The following is a 21,230-nucleotide window of genomic DNA, read 5'->3' on the forward strand; positions in this document are numbered from 1 at the left end:
ATGTTGTTGCAAATGACAAGATTTCATTCTTTTTGATGGCTGTGTAATATTCCATTGTATGTACATACCACATCTTCTTTATCCATTCATTAGTCAGTGGACACTCGGACTCTTTCCATAGCTTGGCTCTTGTTAATAATGCTGCTATAAACATTGCAGTGCGTGTATCTCTTCAAATCTGTATTTTTGGATACTTTGGGTAAATACCTAGTACTGTTATTGCTAGATATTAGGGTAGCCCTATTTTTAATTTCTTAAGGAACCCCCATACTGTTTTCCAGACTGGCTGCACCAGTTTGCATTCCCACCAACAGGGTTCCCCTTTCTCATCCTTACCAACATCTGTTGTTTCCTCTGTTAATTTTAGCCATTCCGACTGGTATGAGATGGTGTATCTTTGTGGTTTTGATTTGTATATCTGTGATGATGAGTGATGTGGAGCATGTTTTCCTGTGTCTGTTAGCCATCTGGATGTCTTCTTGGGAAAGTGTCTATTCATGCCTTCTGTGCATTTCTTAAGTGGATTATTTGTTTTTTGGGTGTTGAGTTTGATAAGTTCTTTATAGATTTTGGATACTAAACCTTTATCGTATGTCATTTGCAAATATCTTCTCCCATTCCATAGGCTGCCTTTTCGTTTTGCTGATTGTTTCCTTTGCTGTGCAGCTTTTTATTTTGGTGAAGTCCCAGTAGTTCATTTTTGCTTTTGTTTCCCTTTCCTTTGGCAACATGTCTAGTAAGAAGTTGCTACCGCTAAGATCAAAGAGGTTACTGCCTATGTTCTCTGCTAGGGTTCTGATGGTTTCCTGTCTCACTTTTAGGTCTTTCATCCACTTTGAATTTATTTTGGGGTATGGTATAAGAAAGTGTTCCAGCTTCATTCTTTTGCATGCTGCTGGCCAGTTTTCCCAATACTATTTGTTGAAGTGATTGTCTTTTTTCCATTGGATATTCTTTCCTGTTTTGTCAAAGATTGGTTGGCAATATAGCTGTGGGTCCGTTTCCATGTTTTCTGTTTTGTTCCATTGATCACTGTGTCTGTTCTTGTGCCAGTACCATACTCTCTTGATGACTCCAGCTTTGTAATACAGCTTGAAGTTTGGAATTGTGATGCTTCCAGCTTTGGTTTCCTTTTTCTAACATTACTTTGGCTATTTGGGATCTTGTCTGGTTCCATACAAATTTTGGAATTGTTTATTTTAGCTCTGTGAAAAATGATGATGGTGGGGTACCTGAGTGGCTAGTCAGTTGAGCATCCGACTCTCGGTTTCAGCTCAAGACATCTCAGTTTTGTGAGATCAAGCCCAGTGTTGGGCTCTGAGCTCATGGGGAGTCTGCCTGTGTTTCTATCCCTCTCCCTACTTATGTGAGCACACACTATCTCTAAAATAAATAAACCTTAAAAAAAAGTGCTGGTGATATTTTGTTAGGGGTTGCATTAAATGTGTAGATTGCTTTGGGTGGTATTGACATTTTAACAGTGTTTTTCCAACGCACAAACATGGAATTTTTTTCCCACTTTTGTGTGTTCTCATAAGTTTCATTCCTAAGTGTTCTGCAGTTTTCAGAGTACGGATCTTTTACCTCTTTGGTTAGATTTACTCCTAGGTATCATGGTTTTTGGTGCAATTATATGTATAATTGATTCCTTGATTTCTTTTTCTGCTGCTTTATTATTGGTGTCTAGAAATGCAAGCGACTTCCTTACATTGATTTTACAACCTGTGTCATTGCTGAGTCATGTATTAGTTCTAGCAATTTTTTGGTGGAGTCTTTTAGGTTTTCTATATAGTATATCATGCTGATTGTAAATAGTGAAAGCTTGACTTCTTCCTTGCCAGTTTGGATGCCTTTTATTTCTTTGTGTTGTCTGATTGCTGAGGCTGAGACTTCCAATACTATATTAAACAGTAATGGTGAGAGGGGCCATCCCTGTCTTGTTCCTGACCATAGGGGAAAAGCTCTGTTTTTCCCCCAAAGAATGATATTAGCTGTGGATCTTTCATGTATGACCTTTATGATATTGAGGTATATTCCATCTATCCCTACTTTGTTGAGGGTTTTTATCAAGAATGGGTATTGTATTTTGTCAAATGCTTTTTCTGCATCAATTGAGAGTACCATATGGTTCTTATCCTTTCTTTTATTAATGTGGTATATCACGTAGTTTCATTTGCAGATATTGAACCACTCCTGCTGTCCAGGAAGAAATTCCACTTGATTATGATGAATAATTATTTTAAATGTACTGTTGGATCTTATTAGCTCGTATCTTCTTGAGAATTTTTACATCTATTTTCATCAGGGACATTAGCCTGTAATTCTTTTTTTTAATGGGGTCTTTGTCTGATTTTAATCAAAGTAATGCTGGCCTCAGAGTTTGGAAGTTTTCCTTCCATTTCTATTTTTTGAAACAGTTTGAAAATAGTAGGGGTGCCTGGGTGCTCAGTGGGTTAAAGCCTGGGCCTTCGGCTCGGGTCATGATCCCAGGGTTCTGGGATCCAGCCCCATGTTGGGCTCTCTGCTCAGCAGGGAGCCTGCTTCCCTTCCTCTCTCTCTGCCTGCCCCTCCGCCTAATTGTGATCTCTGCCTGTCAAATAAATAAATAAAATCTTAAAAAATAAAATAATAGATGTTAATTCTTCTTTGAATGTCTGATAGAATTCCCCGGGGAAGCCATCTGGCCCCGGACTTTTGTTTGTTGGGAGATTTGTGATTACTGATTCAGTTTCTTTGCTGGACTGTTCAAATTTTCTGTTTCTTCCAGTTTAGGTTTGGTAGTTTGTATGTGTCTAAGAATATGTCTATTTCTTCTAGATTGCTGAGTTTGTTGGCATATACCTTTTCGTAATATTTTGATAGTTTGTATTTCTGTGATGTGGGTTCTGATCTCTCCTCTTTCATTTGCGGTTTTACTTATTTGGGTCCTTTTTTTTTCTTTTTGCTAAGTTTGGCTAGGGGTTTATTAAATTTTTTAATTCTTTGAAAGAACCAGCTGTTAGTTTTATTGATCTGTTCTGGTTTTTTGTTTGTTTCTTTCTATATCATTTATTCTGTTTTAGTCTTTATTACTTCCCTTCTTCTGCTGAGTTTAGGCTTTCTTTGCAGTTCTTTTCTACCTCCTTAAGGTTTAAGGTTAGGTTGTATGAGACTTTTCATGCTTCTTGAAGTAGTCCTATATTGCAGTTTACTTCCCTTTTAGGATTACCTTTGCTGTATCCCAAAGGTTCTGGACTGTTGTCTTTTTATTTTCATTTGCTTTTGTGTACTTTTTAATTTCTTTTTTAATTTCCTGGTTAACTCATTCATTCTTTAGTGGGATGTTCTTTAATCTCCATGTATTTGTGGTCTTTCCAAATGTTTTCTTATGGTTGACTTCAAGTTTTATAGCACTGTGGTCTGAAAATATGCGTGGTATGATCTCAGTCTTTTTCTACTAGTTGTGGCCTGATTTGTGACCCAGTATGTGATCTATTCTGGAAAATGTTCCATGTGCACTTGAAGAGAATGTGTGTTCTGCTTCTTTAGGATGAAATGTTTTGATTATAGCTGTTAAGTCCAACTGGTCCAGTGTGTCATTCAAAGACATTGTTTCCTTATTGATGTTCTGCTTAGATGATCTGTTTATTGATGTCAGTGGGGTGTTAAAGTCCCCTTACTGTTATTGTATTATTATCAGTGATTTCCTTTATGTTTGTTATTAAATGATTTATATGTTTGGGTGCTCCCCAAGTTGAGGGCATAAATACTGAGTTGTTGATCTTCTTGATGCATAGACCCCTTAATTACGATATAATGCCCTTCTTCATTTCTCATTACAGTCTTTGGTTTAAAATCTCTTTTTTCTGATTTAAGTATGTCTTCTTTGGCTTTTTTTTGGCAGCTGTTAGCATGATAGATGCTTCTCCACCCCTTCACTTTCAATCTGTAGGTGTTTTTAGGTATAAAAGGAGCTCTTGTAGTTTTTGCTGTTGGCATTGCCATAGATCAGTATCAGCTCGCCTTACTTCTTGTCTGTCCTCATCACTCCCTCCCCTCATTTAGGGTGAATAATACAGGATAAATTATTGTGTTTTAAAGACCCATCCATTTAAAATGTAGCCACTTGATTTGGTTTGGTTTAAGTCAGCTTCTCCAGGCAGTTGTCTGTTGACTTTTCCTTACTTTACACAAGGTCCAGAATAAACAGGAGATACGTTGAGTTCAAGTTTGATGATTATGGTGTTGGCTGTAAGAGTTGGCCTCTTATTTCAGAGTCTCGCCCTCCCTTCAGATGGACCAGAGCCCAGGCTGTTTTTGATAGGCATGCCAAAGTGATTGGGGTTGTTGAGACTAAGGATTTTTTTTTTGTGGCTACCTATGATATAAACCTTTCCTTTCTCCATTGCAAAGGTGTGACCATCCATCCACCAAACAAATAACACTACTGCCTTCTTTGTGAGAAAGGAATGAGTCAGTCCTGACTGTGAAGAAGCTTTCAGCTTCAGTGCAGGGGAAAGACAGGTTCATAACCTAACTTCTCAAGCATGCAGAATATTAATAGGTACATACATAATTATTCCTAAGAAAGCATAAGTTTGGTAAAGAGGTGAAAAATGTCTGTATTTGGTAACTACTTTGAGAGGAAGTTACCTGTGCCAGAAGCAGAACAATCCTTGCAGCTTTCAGAAATGGAATAATTTCTTTTGAATGAAGGCTCTGGGTAGTTTGTAAATAAGAGTTTTAAATAGTCTCAGGATTTGTATTGGGGATGAGGAGATAGCATGTTAAACATCCCATTTTAGGTGTATGATTGGAGAAGGACTCACAAGCTCAACCATATTCTCAGTGCCCATGACAGTTACTTGCAGTCATCCCCACCGGATTTAAAGGTGATGGAGTCAATAATGGGTTTCTGTTTCTTAAATGTAATTACTTTTTAAATGTTACAGGTAAATTCAAAGATGGTCAGATTACTGTATTATTAAATATTATTTTTTGGTATATTTCTTGATTAGGAATTAATTCAGAATGCAGAAGATGCGGGGGCCACAGAAGTTAAATTTTTGTATGATGAAACTCAGTATGGAACGGAGACTCTTTGGTCAAAAGAAATGGCACAATATCAGGGTAAGAATCAATAATTAGGAACAGGTTTGTTTTATGTGTTAACAGGTAATTTTAGTAATTCACAATACTCTGATGAACAGTGTGCCACAGATACTGCACTTCTTGGCATATTCAGTCCCACTTTCCCAGATGTTTTTCTCTGCTTTTGATGGGCAGGAGTCTGCCAAGTCAGTATTTTTAGAGAACAGAGTAAAAATCTTGAAATTCAAATGAAGAATGTAAATACATAAGTGTCTTATTCTATTCAGTAAACTTGTGAGTTATATTATTAGCAAGACAGAATGGACACCCTTTCCACATATGTAACAGTTCTCTGGATTTAGAAAGAAGTCTTGTTTTCTACTTTTAGGTGTTTTGATGTGGTTTGGGAAGAAGGGTTAGAGGAGACAATGGAATAAGGACAATGAAAGGAAAGTGAGAGAACCATACCAGTCGACTCCTGATACCTCCGTCCTACTTTGTGATATGCTGTGTACTAAAGAATGTTCATAACTTTTAGTGCACCTTAAAAGTCAATAGGATGATATGTATGAACAACTAGATATGATTATATATAATAGTATGACTGAAAACAATGGAAGGTATTGAAAATAAGAACAATTGAGTCAAACTTCCCTGAACAGACTTTTAAAGAGATATAAGTCATATATATTTGAAAATATGTTTTACGATTTAGGAGAATATCAACATTAATTGTTAAATTCTTTAAACAGTATATATTTAACATTTATTACAGCTGATATATTTGTTTTTTTTTTTAAAGATTTTATTTATTTATTTGACAGAGAGAAATCACAAGTAGTCGGAGAGGCAGGCAGAGAGAGAGAGAGGGAAGCAGGCTCCCCGCTGAGCAGAGAGCCCAATGCGGGACTCGATCCCAGGACCCCGAGATCATGACCTGAGCCGAAGGCAGCGGCTTAACCCACTGAGCCACCCAGGCGCCCTGATATATTTGTTTTTTGGTCAGATTTGTGATCGGCAAGTTGTACTTCTTTGTCTGAAGACAGTGAGACGTAACGCACCAGAAGGCTGCCATTGTAGCCCTGACCTGTCCTGCCTTGGTGATGGGGCCGGCCGTCTCTCTACTGTCATTTAGTTTTATGAGAGGAGTACCAGGTTCTCAGATTCCCTGGTTTATTGTGACTGTTGTTGAAAGATAGCAGGTGTGGACAGGAGGCTCTTGTTCAGGTCCTGGTCCTGCATGGGCCCACCACAAATCATGTCTCCACTGGGCACCCGTTTGCCCAATGACCACTCCAGTCCTCATATTTACTCACCATAATGAAGCAGATGGCCTGGCTCTGCTTAATTTCAGCCCACTTGCCTATAAATGGTTATAAGGACAAAATCTGCCTCTAAGTTATTTTTTTCTTTAAGGTTTTATTTATTTATTTATTTGAGAGAGAGCATGAGCAAGTACAGAGGGAGAGGGAGAAGCAGACTCACCACTGAGCAGGGAGCCCAACATGGGGCTCCATTCTAGGACCCTGAGATCTTGACCTGAGCAGAAGGCAGATGCTTAACCAAGTGAGCCTCCCATGCATCCCTGCCTCTAAGTTATTTTGTGGATTAAATGGGTTCATCTGTGTGAAAATTTTATGTCTGGTGTCACATTGGTATTATTATGTGTGTACCATAGAGCCATAAAGGTGACAGTGTGAGGAAATCCTAGAAGTGTTTTGCTTCAAACTCCTACCTAAGGTCTAGGATTTTTTGCTTCTAGCCTTGAGTTTACCTTGTTTAAAAAAAGTATTTGGAACATGATTATTTGACTGAATTTATTTGTAAGTACAGTTGACCCTGGAAGAATGAGCCCCTTGCAGTCAAAAATCTGTGTATAACTTCTGACTCCCCCAAAACTTAACTCCTAACAGCTGAATATTGACCAGAAGCATCTTATCCATAGCATAGTCAATTAACACATATTTTGTATGCTATATGTATTATATACTATATGATTCCAAAATAAATAAATTAGAGGGAAAAAAATGTTAAAATCACAACAGAAAGAAAGTACATTTACAGTGGTTATCAAAGAAAATCATGTGTAATCTGTGCAGTTCAAACCTGTGTTGCTCGAGGGTTGGCTGTATACTTAGAGGTAGACTCTTGATTATCAGAGTCTACCTCTAAGTATCAGGAATGCCTACATTCCTAAAATAAACTTGGACACATAAAAATAGGAAGAAATGATCTTTGATACCTTTATTTAACAAATATATGTTAAGGACCCTGCATGCTCTTGGGTATTTGAGAATGTCTTTCTCTTATGTTCAGATGTTGTTGTTTTCTTAGCTGGTATCATCTTCTTGGATATTAGTTTTGTTTTCCTTTATTGATAGTTAATTTTGCAAATGAGAACTTTTCAGTGCACCTTGTTTTTGTTCTTTTTTATATAATCAGATGACAGAAGTCTCAATCTGTCAAATCAGGTGCATAGAAATGGGGAGTTCTCACCCATTTTCATCCCAGTAAGGATTTCAAGAATGTAGTTAATTAAGAGAAACAGTGAAGGAAGTGTGGAGAAGACTCCCAGCACTTCCTGTTAGGTCCATTCATGCTGTGCTGGACACATCTGGGCCTGCATTGAGCAGGAGTGGCCTCTCAGTGATGCACGCAGGCCATTGCCTACATGAAAGGAGCTAGTTCAGTGATAAAACATTCACATTTTTCTCTGATAATTAAATAGCTTATGACTCGTTCCCCTAAATCTGTAAATTCCAGGTTTAGTTATAATAAGCAAGTTCTGAAGGCATCTACTAGACTCCTGCTAGCAGATAGTGTTAGTGTGTTTGCCCAGAGATCTGTCCTCGGCATGTTTACAAGGAGATTGGGCTGGGTTCTCTCTCTCTCCCTCTAACCTTCCCAAAGGAGAAAGTTGATTGCAGGCCTGCTTCTCACCTTTCCTTCCCAGATAACTATCTCCTGTACGAGAAGATTCTCCAAAGAAGTTTATTCTTTTGTTATTTCACTCTCAGAAGGAAGAGGCACCTTTTCAATCAGGGTGGATTGGGGTATTTTAAAATTGACCTTCAAGGTAGAGGTGGAGATTCAGTGAGATTCAAGATTAAATCTCCTGGATGAGTATTATTCCAGGATGAGGGTAATCAGATAAGAACATGATTAAAATCTGAACTAAGAACTGGATTACCCCCGCTCAGTACAGAAGCCAGTGAAGAGCGATGCATCGAGCTGCCGTGCGCAGTTGTCTGCTGGCTGTTGTGGGCTCATCTGAGCGCTGCCTGGTTCAGCCACAGGCTAGCCCGTGTGTGAGGCACGCTGCGGAAGGCCGGGTACACATGTGTCAGGCAAGTGTGCCTTGCAGGCTGGCGTGCATGTGTGTCAGGCACACTCCAGAGACTGGCACACAGGGCAGTTCCACGAACAGGAGTTTATGTTGCCTGTGTCCTTCCTTCTAGGAGCTCACTGATGGGTCCAATGGGAGACAGTAAACCTTGGACAGTGAGGTTGTGAGGAGGAAATTCCTTTCCATGTGAAGCACTGCTTTGTATGAATTCGTAAGAACATACATCTGTTTTGTATCTTGGCAGGTATTTTCTAGAAGCAGCTGGGCCACAGGGGATTTTGGGTTGACAGTGGCAAGGAAGGGAGGTCTTCCTCCAGGCTGGCAGCTCTGCTTTGCTCCTGCCAGGGTTATGTGGTGTGCTCCCCACTAGACTTGGTTTTTTTTTTTTTTAAGATTTTACTTCTTTATTTGTCAGAGAGAGAGAGAGAGGGAGTGAGCACAGGCAGACAGAGTGGCAGAGGGAGAAGCAGGCTCCCTGCTGAGCAAGGAGCCCGATGTGGGACTCGAGCCCAGGACGCTGGGATCATGACCTGAGCTGAAGGCAGCTGCTTAACCAACTGAGCCACCCAGGCGTCCCTCCCTCCTGGACTAATAATTCCCTTCCATAGACCTTCTACTTGTGCAAGTTCTTTCTGGATTCTGGCAGAGGCTCACTCAGTCCCGGTGTTCAGTGTTGTGAGGTTTTGTGGTCCCGGTTTCTGTGCCTTCACAGGTATTTTTAGTGGATATTTGGAATAGGCAGAACCAGACACTGTTCATGAGATGCTGTTTCAGGCCAGCTAGAGTTAGCTGTTGGCGATTAAGATACTTACTTTATTAAGATTCCTGTGTTAGTATTTTGTTGATCATAAATACTTGACATGACATACACTACTAATGATTACAGCAGTCACAGGATCTGATTGTTTCGGGGTTTACTCTGCTGCAGGCATTGTGCTGGTCCCTCATTTGTATTGTTCATTTGAGCCTCCACACTCCTTTGTAAGGCGATACTTTTCTCATCCTTATTTGACAGACGAGCAGACGAGGACACTGAACCTTAAAAGCTTTCGTTTGCCCGAAGTTGTGAGTTGGTAACAGTAGAGCTGAGTCTGAAATCCAGAGTCCACTTCAGCCCCTGTGTCCTCTTCCTTGGAAAGGCCTCGGCAGTCCTGGCTACTTTCTTCTCCATTCTTAGACTATTACAGCAGCAGTCCATTTTTGTAAAACAAGCAATGGCCAGCATCCCCATATCTTGAATTTATAGGCCTGTGAAGGAGGCTTTTGGGGGTGCTGGAACGTTCTCTGTGTTCATTTGGATGGAGGTTCTACAGGTTTGTTTGCTTTGAAAGACTTTCTTAAGCTATGCACTTAAGATATCTTTGCACTTTGTTAATTATTTTTAAGTATGATGAATTAACCATAGTTGAACATATTCAAAGAAAGTTTGAATTCTTTCAAATTCTGAAGTTTAAAAAAGCAGTGTTCCAAAAATGCTTTGAATGATAAATTCACATTATAAATTCAAACATTTTGAATTATAAAGCTAACCTTTTAAAAGAACTACTTTGGGGGCACCTAGATGGCTCAGTGTGTTAAGTCTCTGCCTTTAACTCAGGTCACAATCCTAGAGTCCTGGGATTGAGCCCCACATTGGGCTCTCTGCTCACCAGGGAGCCTGCTCCCCCCGCCCACCGCCGCCTGCCTCTCTGCCTGCTTGTGATCTCTGTCAAATGAATAAATAAAATCTTAAAAAAAAAAAAAATTAAAAGAATGACTTTGACGACAGGGTACTATTATTCTGAAGTGTTGATTTTAAAATTTGTCACATTAATGATTGTTTTAGTTATACAGATAATCCCTCATATAGAAAATTCCAGAGGCTGACAAAAACAGAAACAAACAAGGATTATTTTTCTTCTTATGAAATAATGTATTAACAAGGTTTTTTTTTTTTTAAAGATTTATTTATTTGATAGAGACAGCAAGAGAGGGAACACAAGCAGGGGGAGTGGCAGAGGGAGAAGCAGGCTTCCCGCTGAGCAGGGAGCAGGATTCAGGGCTTGATCCCAGGACCCTGGGAAGGCAGACCCTTAACTACTGAGCTACCCAGGTGCCCCTTAACAAGGTTTTTTTTTAGATAACAAGTCTCCTTAGTACTTTTATAGGTTATCCCATTTACAAAATGATTTAAATCTACCATTTAGGAGCAAATTTTGTCAAGTAATAGTATACTCTGATTAACTTCCTTGTTTGCTCTGTGGTTTGGATGTGTTAAGTATCATAACATTCTTAATTTTCCCTTTTTGGAGTTTTGGCCAGCAATAATTTTTTTTCCCTGCTAGTTATTTTTACCATTAGCTTGTGTTTTTACTTTTATTGTGAAAATCAGAATTATTTTGCAGAATTCAGTCATTCCATTCACTTTTTTTTTTTTTTTTTTGAAGATTTTATTTATTTATTTGACAGAGATCACAAGTAGGCAGAGAGAGAGGGGGAAGCAGTCTCCCTGCTGAGCAGAGAGGCCGATTCGGGGCTCCATCCCAGGACCCTGGGATCATGACCTGAGCTGGAGGCAGAGGCTTAACCCACTGAGCCACCCAGGCGCCCCATCCATTCACTTCTTTCCATCTGCCCATGGAATAAGCAGTTTTATGTGGAGGAAGCTCTTGGCAGAGGCCTGAACACCATGCCTTACTTCTTTCTGAATATTGCTCGTGTGCTTTACCACCCAGGGCCAGCTCTGTATGTGTACAACAATGCAGTTTTCACACCAGAGGACTGGCACGGCATTCAGGAAATAGCCAGGAGCAGGAAAAAGGACGACCCCCTGAAGGTTGGAAGATTCGGAATTGGGTTTAATTCTGTCTATCATATAACAGGTATAGTATTTGGTTTTGGGGTCATGGTCATGAAAATTATTTTAACCTATATTTTGTAATTTACTTAGTTAACTTTGGAGGTGGTACTTTTAAAAGGCATCTTTTTCAAATTTTCTGATGGCAGTAAGAAGTATGCCAGTGACCTATCCATGTTTTCTAAAGTTACCATGGTCGGTACACCAGAGCCTCATCATGTGATGTTGAAAATTAATTCCGTGATCTGGTGGGTTCAGTGTAATATTACATATTTAGTTATTTTACGTGAGGTTTGAACTGTAGTTTTTAAAATACCTGCATAAATTGTTACTACTCTAAAAAGTTTTACACTGACTATCTTTGAGTCAGACAAAAGGATTTTCACAGATTTTCTTGTACCTATTTTTAAATATTAGGAGCTTGAAGAGGAAAGTATAATACTCAGTAGAATTGAATAACAAAGTGAAGATCTTTGAGTCTGATTTCTTAACATTTTCCTGATAAAAATTTTGCTCTTCTTAAACCTTTGAGTATTTCAAAGATTACTTTGAAATCACATTTTGAATCTAGAAAGAATATGAGGATTCTGGTTTGTGGTTACAATAGGAAGTACTTGAAACTCTTCGTGTAGTCGTCTCTAAGAGTGGATGTATCTTCCAGAGTCAAAGCTCTCAGGATTTACTGCAGTTTGTGCTAAAAAGTTTTTTTTTAATGGAATTGGCACTTGCTATGGTTTAGTTTCATACTCTGTTTGCATTTTGAACTTGTAGGAGGGCAGAATGAGCTAGCTAGCAGAGCTGTAGCTATAGCTAGGGAAACCATATAACTTATTGTTCACACTGGAACACTCTTCAGAGAAGAGGGTGGTATTGTTCTCAAACCTCTAGCCTGAATTGGGACTGGCAGGTGGGGTGTTGGGTCACTGTAGCCCAGTTTTGTAAGCTTCTATTTTTTATTGCATTTGTATTATTATAATATATTGTGGAATGTAAATCATATATTAAATCACATCTCGCAGTGTTATGTAACAATGTTAGCACTGGTGTGTTCAACCATTGATGAGTTACCCCTCAGGTCTGTGACATGTGGAAGTTTTAAACCCGCGCATAAGCGTGGAGAGTGTCCTACAGGAATGAACTGTTTAGTTGGGGAGTCTAGCTGACTGCCACATCCGCGTAGCACTGTGGGTTTGTTCACGGTTCGTGAATGAGCATGCTTCTGTGGGACAGCATTAACTGGAATGCTGTGCTCTAATCTGGGGATTTGCAAAGGTCATGCGTTATGCTTTACAACTATCCGGAATCTCTGACATAATTTTAGTAACTGGAGTGCAGACGGGAGTGCCATCCCACCGCATTGTTGATGGATTTAGCAGCTGGGTTGGTGGACCTCTTATTTCCTACTTAAAATACCTGGAAGTTTAGGAGGCCGTGGTTGTGACAGCACAGGCTGCTGTTGATGACTGTGAATATGAAGGTGCATCTTGCATGAGGGTTAGGTGTGAAAGTCAGCAGGTGAGGCAGACCATGTGAAAATTACTCTCAGGAAGTCCATAGAAAGGCACTGTGGTGAAGAATTTCTCTAAGTACAGAGCATCTGATGTACCTAGTTTTTCTGCCTCTGTCAAAGTAGTATTGTCTGTGGTTGAGAAACAGTTGAAATAGTTGCTGTATAAAAAATATGTCTCCCAGGGCACTGTGCTTGGGTTCCGTGTGGTGAGGTGTGCTCAGCATCAGAGGCACGGGGTGGTAGTAAACCAGGGGGCTGCTTATAGACGTATCCCGGGGCCTTTGCTCACTGGGTAACACGTGGGGGTGTCACCTGCACTGTCCTTTCCCTCCTCCACTTTCAGAGACTCTGTGGTGGGAATGTGTATTTTGAGCATAGGATGTAAATTTTTGTATAATTGGGTTCAGGTGGCTGTGGGGGCTGAGTATAAATATCTTTCACATATGTTGATTGTGTAGTAGGTGTTTGAAGATTTCTCTTACGTTTTCATAGTAATCATCTGAAGTTTCTCTGCCTGGTACTTAATGAATCAAAAGAGAAATCATTAGATTTCATGTTCAGAGAATTAAATTCCTGAGGTAAATTTAGTTTGTTCTTAGATAAAGCTGTGTTAGAGTCACTTTATGGTTTGTGCTTTTCCACTTAAAATATTTTGATAGTAATTGTACATTGTAATTATAATTGTGTGTTAAATTTCAGAGTTGATCATGACTGTCGAAATTTTCTTTACAGATGTTCCTTGCATATTTAGTGGTGACCAGATTGGGATGCTAGACCCTCATCAAATGCTTTTTGGTCCACATGAATCAGGCCAGTGTTGGAATCTCAAAGATGACAGCAAAGAAATTAGTGAACTTTCAGACCAGTTTGCTCCATTTATTGGCATTTTTGGAAGCACCAAGGAAACGTTTATAAATGCCAATTTTCCAGGAACGTTTTTCCGTTTCCCTCTTCGCCTACAACCTTCCCAGCTCAGTAGTAATCTCTACAATAAGCAGAAGGTCCTTGAGCTGTTTGACTCATTCAGGGCAGATGCAGACACAGTGCTGCTCTTCCTGAAAAGTGTGCAGGATGTTTCCTTACACGTCCGAGAGGCCGATGGAACCGAGAGACTGGTGTTTAGGGTAACTGCTAGTGAGAATAAGGCCCTGAAGCACGAGCGGCCCAATTCTGTAAAGATTCTGGAAACTGCTATAAGTAACTATTGTAAAAAGATTCCAAGCAATAGCATAACCTGTGTAACATATCATATAAATATAGTTTTAGAAGATGAGAGTACTAAGGACGCACAAAAAACCTCCTGGCTGGTGTGTAACAGTGTGGGTGGGCGAGGGATTAGTGGTAAACTTGATTCTTTAGCTGATGAATTGAAATTTGTCCCAATCATTGGAATAGCCATGTCTTTATCAAGAGATGATGAAGAAAAAGGAGCAACAGCCGATTTCTCAGGAAAAGCCTTCTGCTTTCTTCCTTTGCCGCCAGGTGAGGAAAGCAAAACGGGCCTCCCAATTCACATCAGCGGGTTTTTTGGCCTGACTGACAATCGCAGAAGCATCAAGTGGCGAGAGCTGGACCAGTGGAGAGACCCGGCAGCCTTGTGGAATGAATTTCTGGTTGTGAATGTTGTCCCTAAAGCCTACGCGACTCTGATCTTAGATTCCATAAAACGTCTGGAGACAGAAAGGAGCTCTGATTTTCCCTTGTCGGTTGACATCATCTATAAGCTTTGGCCCGATGCGAACAAAGTCAAGGTGCACTGGCAGCCGGTGTTGGAGCCTCTGTTTAACGAGCTGTTCCAGAACGCGGTCCTGTATTCCATTAGCAACCACTGGGTCAAGTTGGAGGAGGCCTACTTCTCAGAACTGGACGAAAGTTTGGAATACACGAAAACCGTGCTCAGCTACCTCCAGAGCTCAGGGAAGCAGATTGTCAAGGTACCCACCAATCTTGCTGCTGCCGTTCAGCTCGCTGCCTCCAGCGCCAAGCCCGTGAGGAAGGTGACGCCTGCGTGGGTGCGGCAGGTGCTGAGGAAGTCTGCGCAACCAGGTGATGCCCAAGACAAGCTTCACCTTCTGGAATTTGTGCTTTCTGACCAAGCCTACAGTGAACTGCTGGGGTTGGAGCTGCTACCTTTACAAAACGGAAATTTTGTGCCCTTCTCCTCATCTGTATCAGATCAAGATGTTATTTATATTACCTCAGAAGACTATCCAAGGTAGAGCTCACACTTATGCCGCGCTGTTCCCTCCCCCCACCCCCACATACATCTAGAGTCCTTTACTGTGAAATCCATTAGTCGCCATCAGGGTAGAGCTATAGTCAGAAAGACTTTCGCAGAAATACTTTGTTAAACTATGAAAGGTTGTATTTTTACATTCTAAAGTGAGAAAGCATTCAGATGTTGGTCAGGCTAAAAGTTATCGAGCAGTCATTTCTCTTGGATATCTCAAAACAGGACACTGAAAACAAGGGTTCTAAAGCACTAATAACGAAGTTAGATTGAGTTGATAATAAATTATTTTGATGAAATTGAATTTAATGAGAACAGTGCATTAAGGAACTCTTTATAAATGAGGATGTGTATGAATCTCAGAAAATAAAGTTAATTTCATTCTAAGATGTTTAGACTATTCTGGACTTGGCTATGGCGCATGATGCCACCGTGTTTTAAAGGGATGCCTAGGTAGTATTCGATCAAAAAGTATTGCTGTGTGATTTGGTATGTGCATTATAATTTATATAAAGTAGTACATTTAACTGATTTGAAATTATGTAATTGAATTTCTTTTATCTTAGAATTGTTAGAAGGTTACGATTGCTGTGTTTCTTTCACTTTTTAGGTCCCTTTTCCCAGGTCTTGAAGGAAGGTTCATTTTGGATAACTTGAAGCCTCACCTTATAGCTGCTTTAAAGGAAGCTGCCCAAACCCGAGGTATTATAGTTGCTTAGGTTTTTTGTTTTGTTTTGTTTTGTTTTTTAAATAAACCTATTGCTAAAAGTATAAATAGTTTTTATAAGTTTTCTGTGAAGTTGAACCAGTAGGAAATTGCCGAAAGTTACCGTTCTAAACCTATAAGTCAACAATTTCAGATGGTTTAACCTAATGTAATTGTTATATTTTAAGGCATTTCAGTGCTAGATTTGGACATATAAAAGAATCCAAGGGTGGTATTGCATTTCAAAACCTCTCCTGTCACCATAAATTACCATTTGTGGTAATTTCTTACACAGCTTTTTTTTTTTTTTTTTTAATATTTTATTTATTTGTCAGCGAGGGGAAGAATGAGAGCACAAGTAGGGGGAGTAGCAAGCAGAGGGAGAGGCAGGCTCCCCACTGAGCAAGGAGCCCAATATGGGACTTGATCCCAGGTTGCTGGGATCATGATCTGAGCTGAAGGCAGACACTTAACGGACTGAGCCACCCAGGTGTCCCTTACACAGCTTTGTAATGCTTTCCCATTTCCTTTCTCATGTGAACCCTCAGTCTCATAGCCCATGTAGTAGTGAGCACAGCTCACTACTGGTTGTTACTGGTTGGATTGCACAGAGGAAGGAGGAAAGAGGTTTGGTTCAAAGGTCAGAAGGTCATGTGTGCCTGGAGCTCAGGGCTTACACCTGCCAGCCTTGTGTCGCCCACACCACCCAGTCCTCCAGAGTTTTTTGTGGCTGTTCTGGCTCAGCTCCAGGGACTGCAGACTGATGGCAGTGTCAGGAAAGAGAACTCTTGAGGTCTTGGCAAAGGATGGGTGTCCTTTATTGAGAATTTTTTGTAGGAAAAGACAGAGTGATCTGGGGGAAAGACCAGCATGGGTCTCATTTTAATAGAATCTTTCAACTTTGCGAGCATCCTTTCTCTTATAAAACCATTGTCTGAACTCTTTCTAAGTTAGATACTGGCCTGAAAAATTCTGGATTTGTCGCATCAGTTAAGGTTATAAAGTGTATTTTTTGTACTGTGTCTTTTATAGCATATGCTGTTCTCTTTTGAAGGATAATGAGTAAAGGAAATCATTATACATCATTATACATTATACATCTTTATTATACATTATACATCTTTATTCATTTAAATAGAAGTGAAAGGAGTTGGGATGGGGGAGGCGAACTAAGAATGAGCCCAGGTGAGACTAAGGGAAGATGAGTGTGCAGTGCTGTGAACCATAGGGATCTGTAACTGTGAGCTGGAAAGTGGATGTTGATTTTTCTACTATCTAGATGATTCACGTAGCTCAGGATGGTCATCTTCAAAGTAGCCTTTTTGAGAGTCTAAACTTGGATTCCTATAACTGCTGTTCTGTGCTCCAAAGTTTTAGAAATCCTTATTTTTCCAAAATCTGTATTACAGTCTTGTATAAAAACTTTACATTGCGATATAATGCACATACAGAAAAGTACACATACCATAAATGTAGGCTCAGTGAGGTTTTATAAACTGAACAAACCCAGGTCCAAACCCAGAAGATTGCCCACACCCAGGCACTGCCTCAGGCCTCTGTGGTCTCGTCCGCTCACATGGGGATCCTGGCATATAGTAGCACAGATGAGCTCAGCTAGTTACCAGGGTGTGTGTCTGTGTCCTTGACTGCTCTTAACCATCCAGGTTGTCTGACTGGATCCTGCTTTCTCCCTGTCTGATGTATTCCTTTCTTTTGAAGAGAATGTTCTTGTTAATGGCTGATAGTTTCTCAGGTGGATATGGATTTGGAAATCAGCCCGGTTATTCAAGTTATTCGGAACCAAATCAGGAGCAAAGGGTCCAAGTCCAGCAGAATAATACCGCTTTTACTCAGAACTTTTCAGATACCCTGTGGCATAGGGGATGGCCACAACTTGTTTGTCTGGCCTTAGGTGGATGGGGTACCCGTTGTTACATTTTTAGGAATGAGTAAAATTTGTGCATTTACATAGATAACTTGACATTTTTATAAAGTTGAGTCTTCCTACTTCGTGTGTCTTTTCATTATCTCATCTACTGTGGATTCTGATTTGTTTTTTTGGGATTATACCATAAGCACTGTTTCGTCTCTGGTTCTTGGTTAATTTTTCTGGACTGTAAGATAGATGGGTTTGGTTGACTATTTCTGTCACACATGATGTGTAGATCGGTTCTCCCAGAAATTGTCTTCAAGGTCACTTTTCTTTATCTCAGTTTAAGTTTAGGCTACCATTCTCACGATTATTTAGTGATCCTGACCTCTGGCCTTTTCAGTATTTTATCTCGCCATGTGAAAGATGGGTAACTGCCTCCTGGGCATCTTCCCTATTATTTTTGTACTGTTAGTGCCAGGCAAAATTAGTTTTTGATATTCGTTTGTTGCCTTAAACAGTTTTAATATTTGGGAGCATTATGATGTAGAGGCTGATGAGGACCCAGTAAGTGACACCCTTGCTTTGGTTTTCTGAGACGTGAGTTGGCGAAGAGATGCCCAGAGAGAAGTCCAGTAGATCACCATCACACATTGCCCTGACATCCTGATAATTCTGGTACTGGAGATCATGGCTGGTGTCAGGCAGCTTGCTTTTGCTGTTGAGCCAGAATCACTCAGATTAGCTCACTAGTGTAGACATAGGCAGTGTGGGAGAACCTGGCTGCCCCGCGCTGGCTGCCCCTGCCCAGCTTCTTGGGATTGTGCAGGTTCTTCTCTGAAGTGACGAGTCAAATATGTTATTCCATGTTTTCGTGGCCTGGGCCAGATGGAGGGCATTAGTGAGTGTGGGAGAAGAGAGGCCCCTGCATGTCGTTTACCTCTAGGTGTATTACCCTGGGAGCTCCCTTCCTATGATAGGGAACATCACACGTACACAACATGATGTTTTATTTATTATTTTATCTTTCTTTTGCTCTAAATGATGATTATGTGGCTGTTTTGCTGACAGAGCACTGTAGACTTCTGTTTACTGATTATCAGTAACAACTGATTGCCCAATTTTGAAAGTTCTGCTGCCTGGAATTGAAATGTGTTTTTTTTTTTTTTTTCTCTGCAGTGGGTACTTCTCTAATTTCATTTCTAGGATAAAATCTGTCTTATTACTTTATAGTTTTACTTGTATTGCATTTAGAATCCTGAGCTAGATACTAAGTAATTGCTTCTATTTTCATTGTTTGCCTCTACTGCCTCTTTACTGTTAGCTTTAACCATAATTTCAGTTTTCCCCTTTTTTGGAAAAACAGAACAAACTTGACTTTGATTCCTCTTGCATTCGTTCCTGGTCCGGCTTTTAGAAAGCGTAGGATAGGCTTATGGTCTGCCTCCTCGTCACCTATTATTGCAAACAAATCTTTATTTCTGCTAGATTCCCAGTAAAATTGCCTGGCTGAGGTCACCAGTTAATGACTTTTTTATTGTTAAGTCCAGTGGCCTTTTTTATTGTTTTATCTGATCTCCCTGAAGTTTAGACGTTGTTGCTCATGCCCTTCCGGAACACCTTGGTTTTTATGGCACTATTCTCTTTTGGTGTCCTTATGTTTCTTTTCCTGCTTCCCAGAATTTTTGTGAATTCCTGTTCCTGAGTTTATCCCTGAATATGGGCTATTATGGGAGCTCTTACTCACCTCTTCCAACTTGCTCTCACTTTCTGTGAGTATCCCTACCCAGCCCAGGCACCTGCCGCCATCCCTGTGGAAGAACCGCCCCATCATCTTTTGCCATCCCAGTGTCAAGATGGGCAGTGTGCGGGGCGCCTGGGTGGCTCAGTGGGTTAGGCCGCTGCCTTCGGCTTGGGTCATGATCTCAGGGTCCTGGGATCGAGTCCGGCATCGGGCTCTCTGCTCAGCGGGGAGCCTGCTTCCTTCTCTCTCTCTCTGCCTGCCTCTCAGTGTACTTGTAATTTCTCTCTGTCAAATAAATAAATAAAATCTTTAAAAAAAAAAAAAAAAAGATGGGCAGTGTGCTGTAATGGTTACGTGTCTGGGACTTTGTAGTCACACAGATCTTGGCTCACACCCAAATCCTTCATTGTGGGACTCTGGACAAATTAGCCAACCTCTTTGAGCCTTTGTTTCCCAGTCAGTAACAAGGTAATACAGGAACATCCTTCCATGACAGTCTGTCTGAGGCCCTCAAGTTTTGGTGATATCCAGTGCAAGATTACTTTATTATAAGGTTAGAGAAATGAAAGTAAGGGTTGAGTCAAGGATGGCAGGCAGTCACAACTTCCTGAGTTTTATCCAGTTTTGCAGTGTTGCAGGGGGGCAGGTTATCGAAAAGCGATGTTGTGGTGTTGCGGTGGTCATGACTTTGGGGATCATACGATGCATACATAATACGTCTGGTTCAACATGGTACCGGGCACATAAGGTCACTGACGAAATGGCCGCTATTATCATTTTGCATTTGGGAGTTCTGTAAGTGTCTCAAAATCAACATTTTCGTGACTTGAGTCCTCATTCTGTCCTTAAGTCTGTTCCCCCTCCTTCCCAGCTCTCTGCATTAGGCTCTTGCTTTCCGTGCTGCCTCCGTCATCGTGTAGGGCCCCTCACAGATTCGCTCGCTCCAGTGCTCGCTCTCCGATCACATCCCTCCCCTGCTCGGCATTCTCAGTGGACACTGATTTCTCTCAGGTTCAACCTGGTGGTGTTCCTGTGGGTGACACGGCTTTCTGTGACTGTGAACTCACCATCTCTTTGGCTTAGGTTCATTCTGTGTCCGCCTCCTGTTCTCGCCATCCTGAGCGTTTGCAGATTGATAAACTTACCGCTCCATCCGTCTCACAAGAGCAGACACACTTGTCACCACCGTGTGGCACAGCAGCTGCTTCAAGGTGGGAGCTTCGTAATTGTTCTTACCTGAATGAAAGTTTCCTCATGTCTGTATTTTTGTATGTGGTGTTCCTTTGCTTGAAACACTCTCTCCGTCCTCCACTTTGCCGCTCGGACTTGTGTTCATCCTTTACGCCTCAGCCCACACGTGTCTTCCAAGAGGAGGCTTCCCTGCACCCACCCCTGCCCTGCACCTCTGAGGTGGCTGCCTCTGCTTTGCTCAGGGTGCTCAGTCCACAGCCCATTCAGTCGTCTCGGCCTTATCATGGTCATAATTTTACTCTGCTAGACTATAAAATCCTTGAGAGCAGGAACCATCGCTTATTTTGTTTTTGTATTTCCAGTGCCTGCTTGACACGTCTGGCTGGACATGTTCCTGCTTCTGCGTGCTGGGCTGGGGATGGTGTTGCGGGACAGGGGCACAAAGATGGAAAGGCAAATAAATCCCTGGGATTGTGCCTGTGATTTACTGTTAACTTTTCAGATGAGTATCTTCTGTCCTCTTACCTGCTCTCCATAATCATGAGATAATCGGGTGTATATTGTCTTCTTCATTTGAGTTATTTGAGGGTTAAGTTACTTGAGTAAATGCTTGACTGTTAGAATTTGGGGAATAGTTAGAAGAGAGGGTAGATGGGATTTGGAGGAAACAAATAGAAAAAACAGTTAAATCACACAAATGGTAGGAGTGCCTGATAGGTTAGCACCA

General features: G+C 40.9%; 1 protein-coding gene across 6 annotated transcripts in view; it reads left to right on the forward strand.

Moving 5' to 3' along the window:
* The window catches only part of SACS (sacsin molecular chaperone), a 95,970-nt gene that overhangs the window by 55,568 nt on the left and 19,172 nt on the right, over positions 1–21,230 (forward strand). For all 6 annotated transcript variants that reach the window (XM_032314536.1, XM_032314541.1, XM_032314537.1 and 3 more), the window contains 4 exons: positions 4,998–5,109; positions 11,131–11,277; positions 13,495–14,977; positions 15,603–15,694. In XM_032314536.1, coding sequence (XP_032170427.1) covers positions 4,998–5,109; positions 11,131–11,277; positions 13,495–14,977; positions 15,603–15,694 — 1,834 coding nt within the window. The remainder of the gene's footprint in view (positions 1–4,997; positions 5,110–11,130; positions 11,278–13,494; positions 14,978–15,602; positions 15,695–21,230) is intronic.

Source organism: Mustela erminea, chromosome 15 (genome assembly GCF_009829155.1).
Source record: "Mustela erminea isolate mMusErm1 chromosome 15, mMusErm1.Pri, whole genome shotgun sequence".
Classification (NCBI taxonomy): domain Eukaryota; kingdom Metazoa; phylum Chordata; class Mammalia; order Carnivora; family Mustelidae; genus Mustela; species Mustela erminea.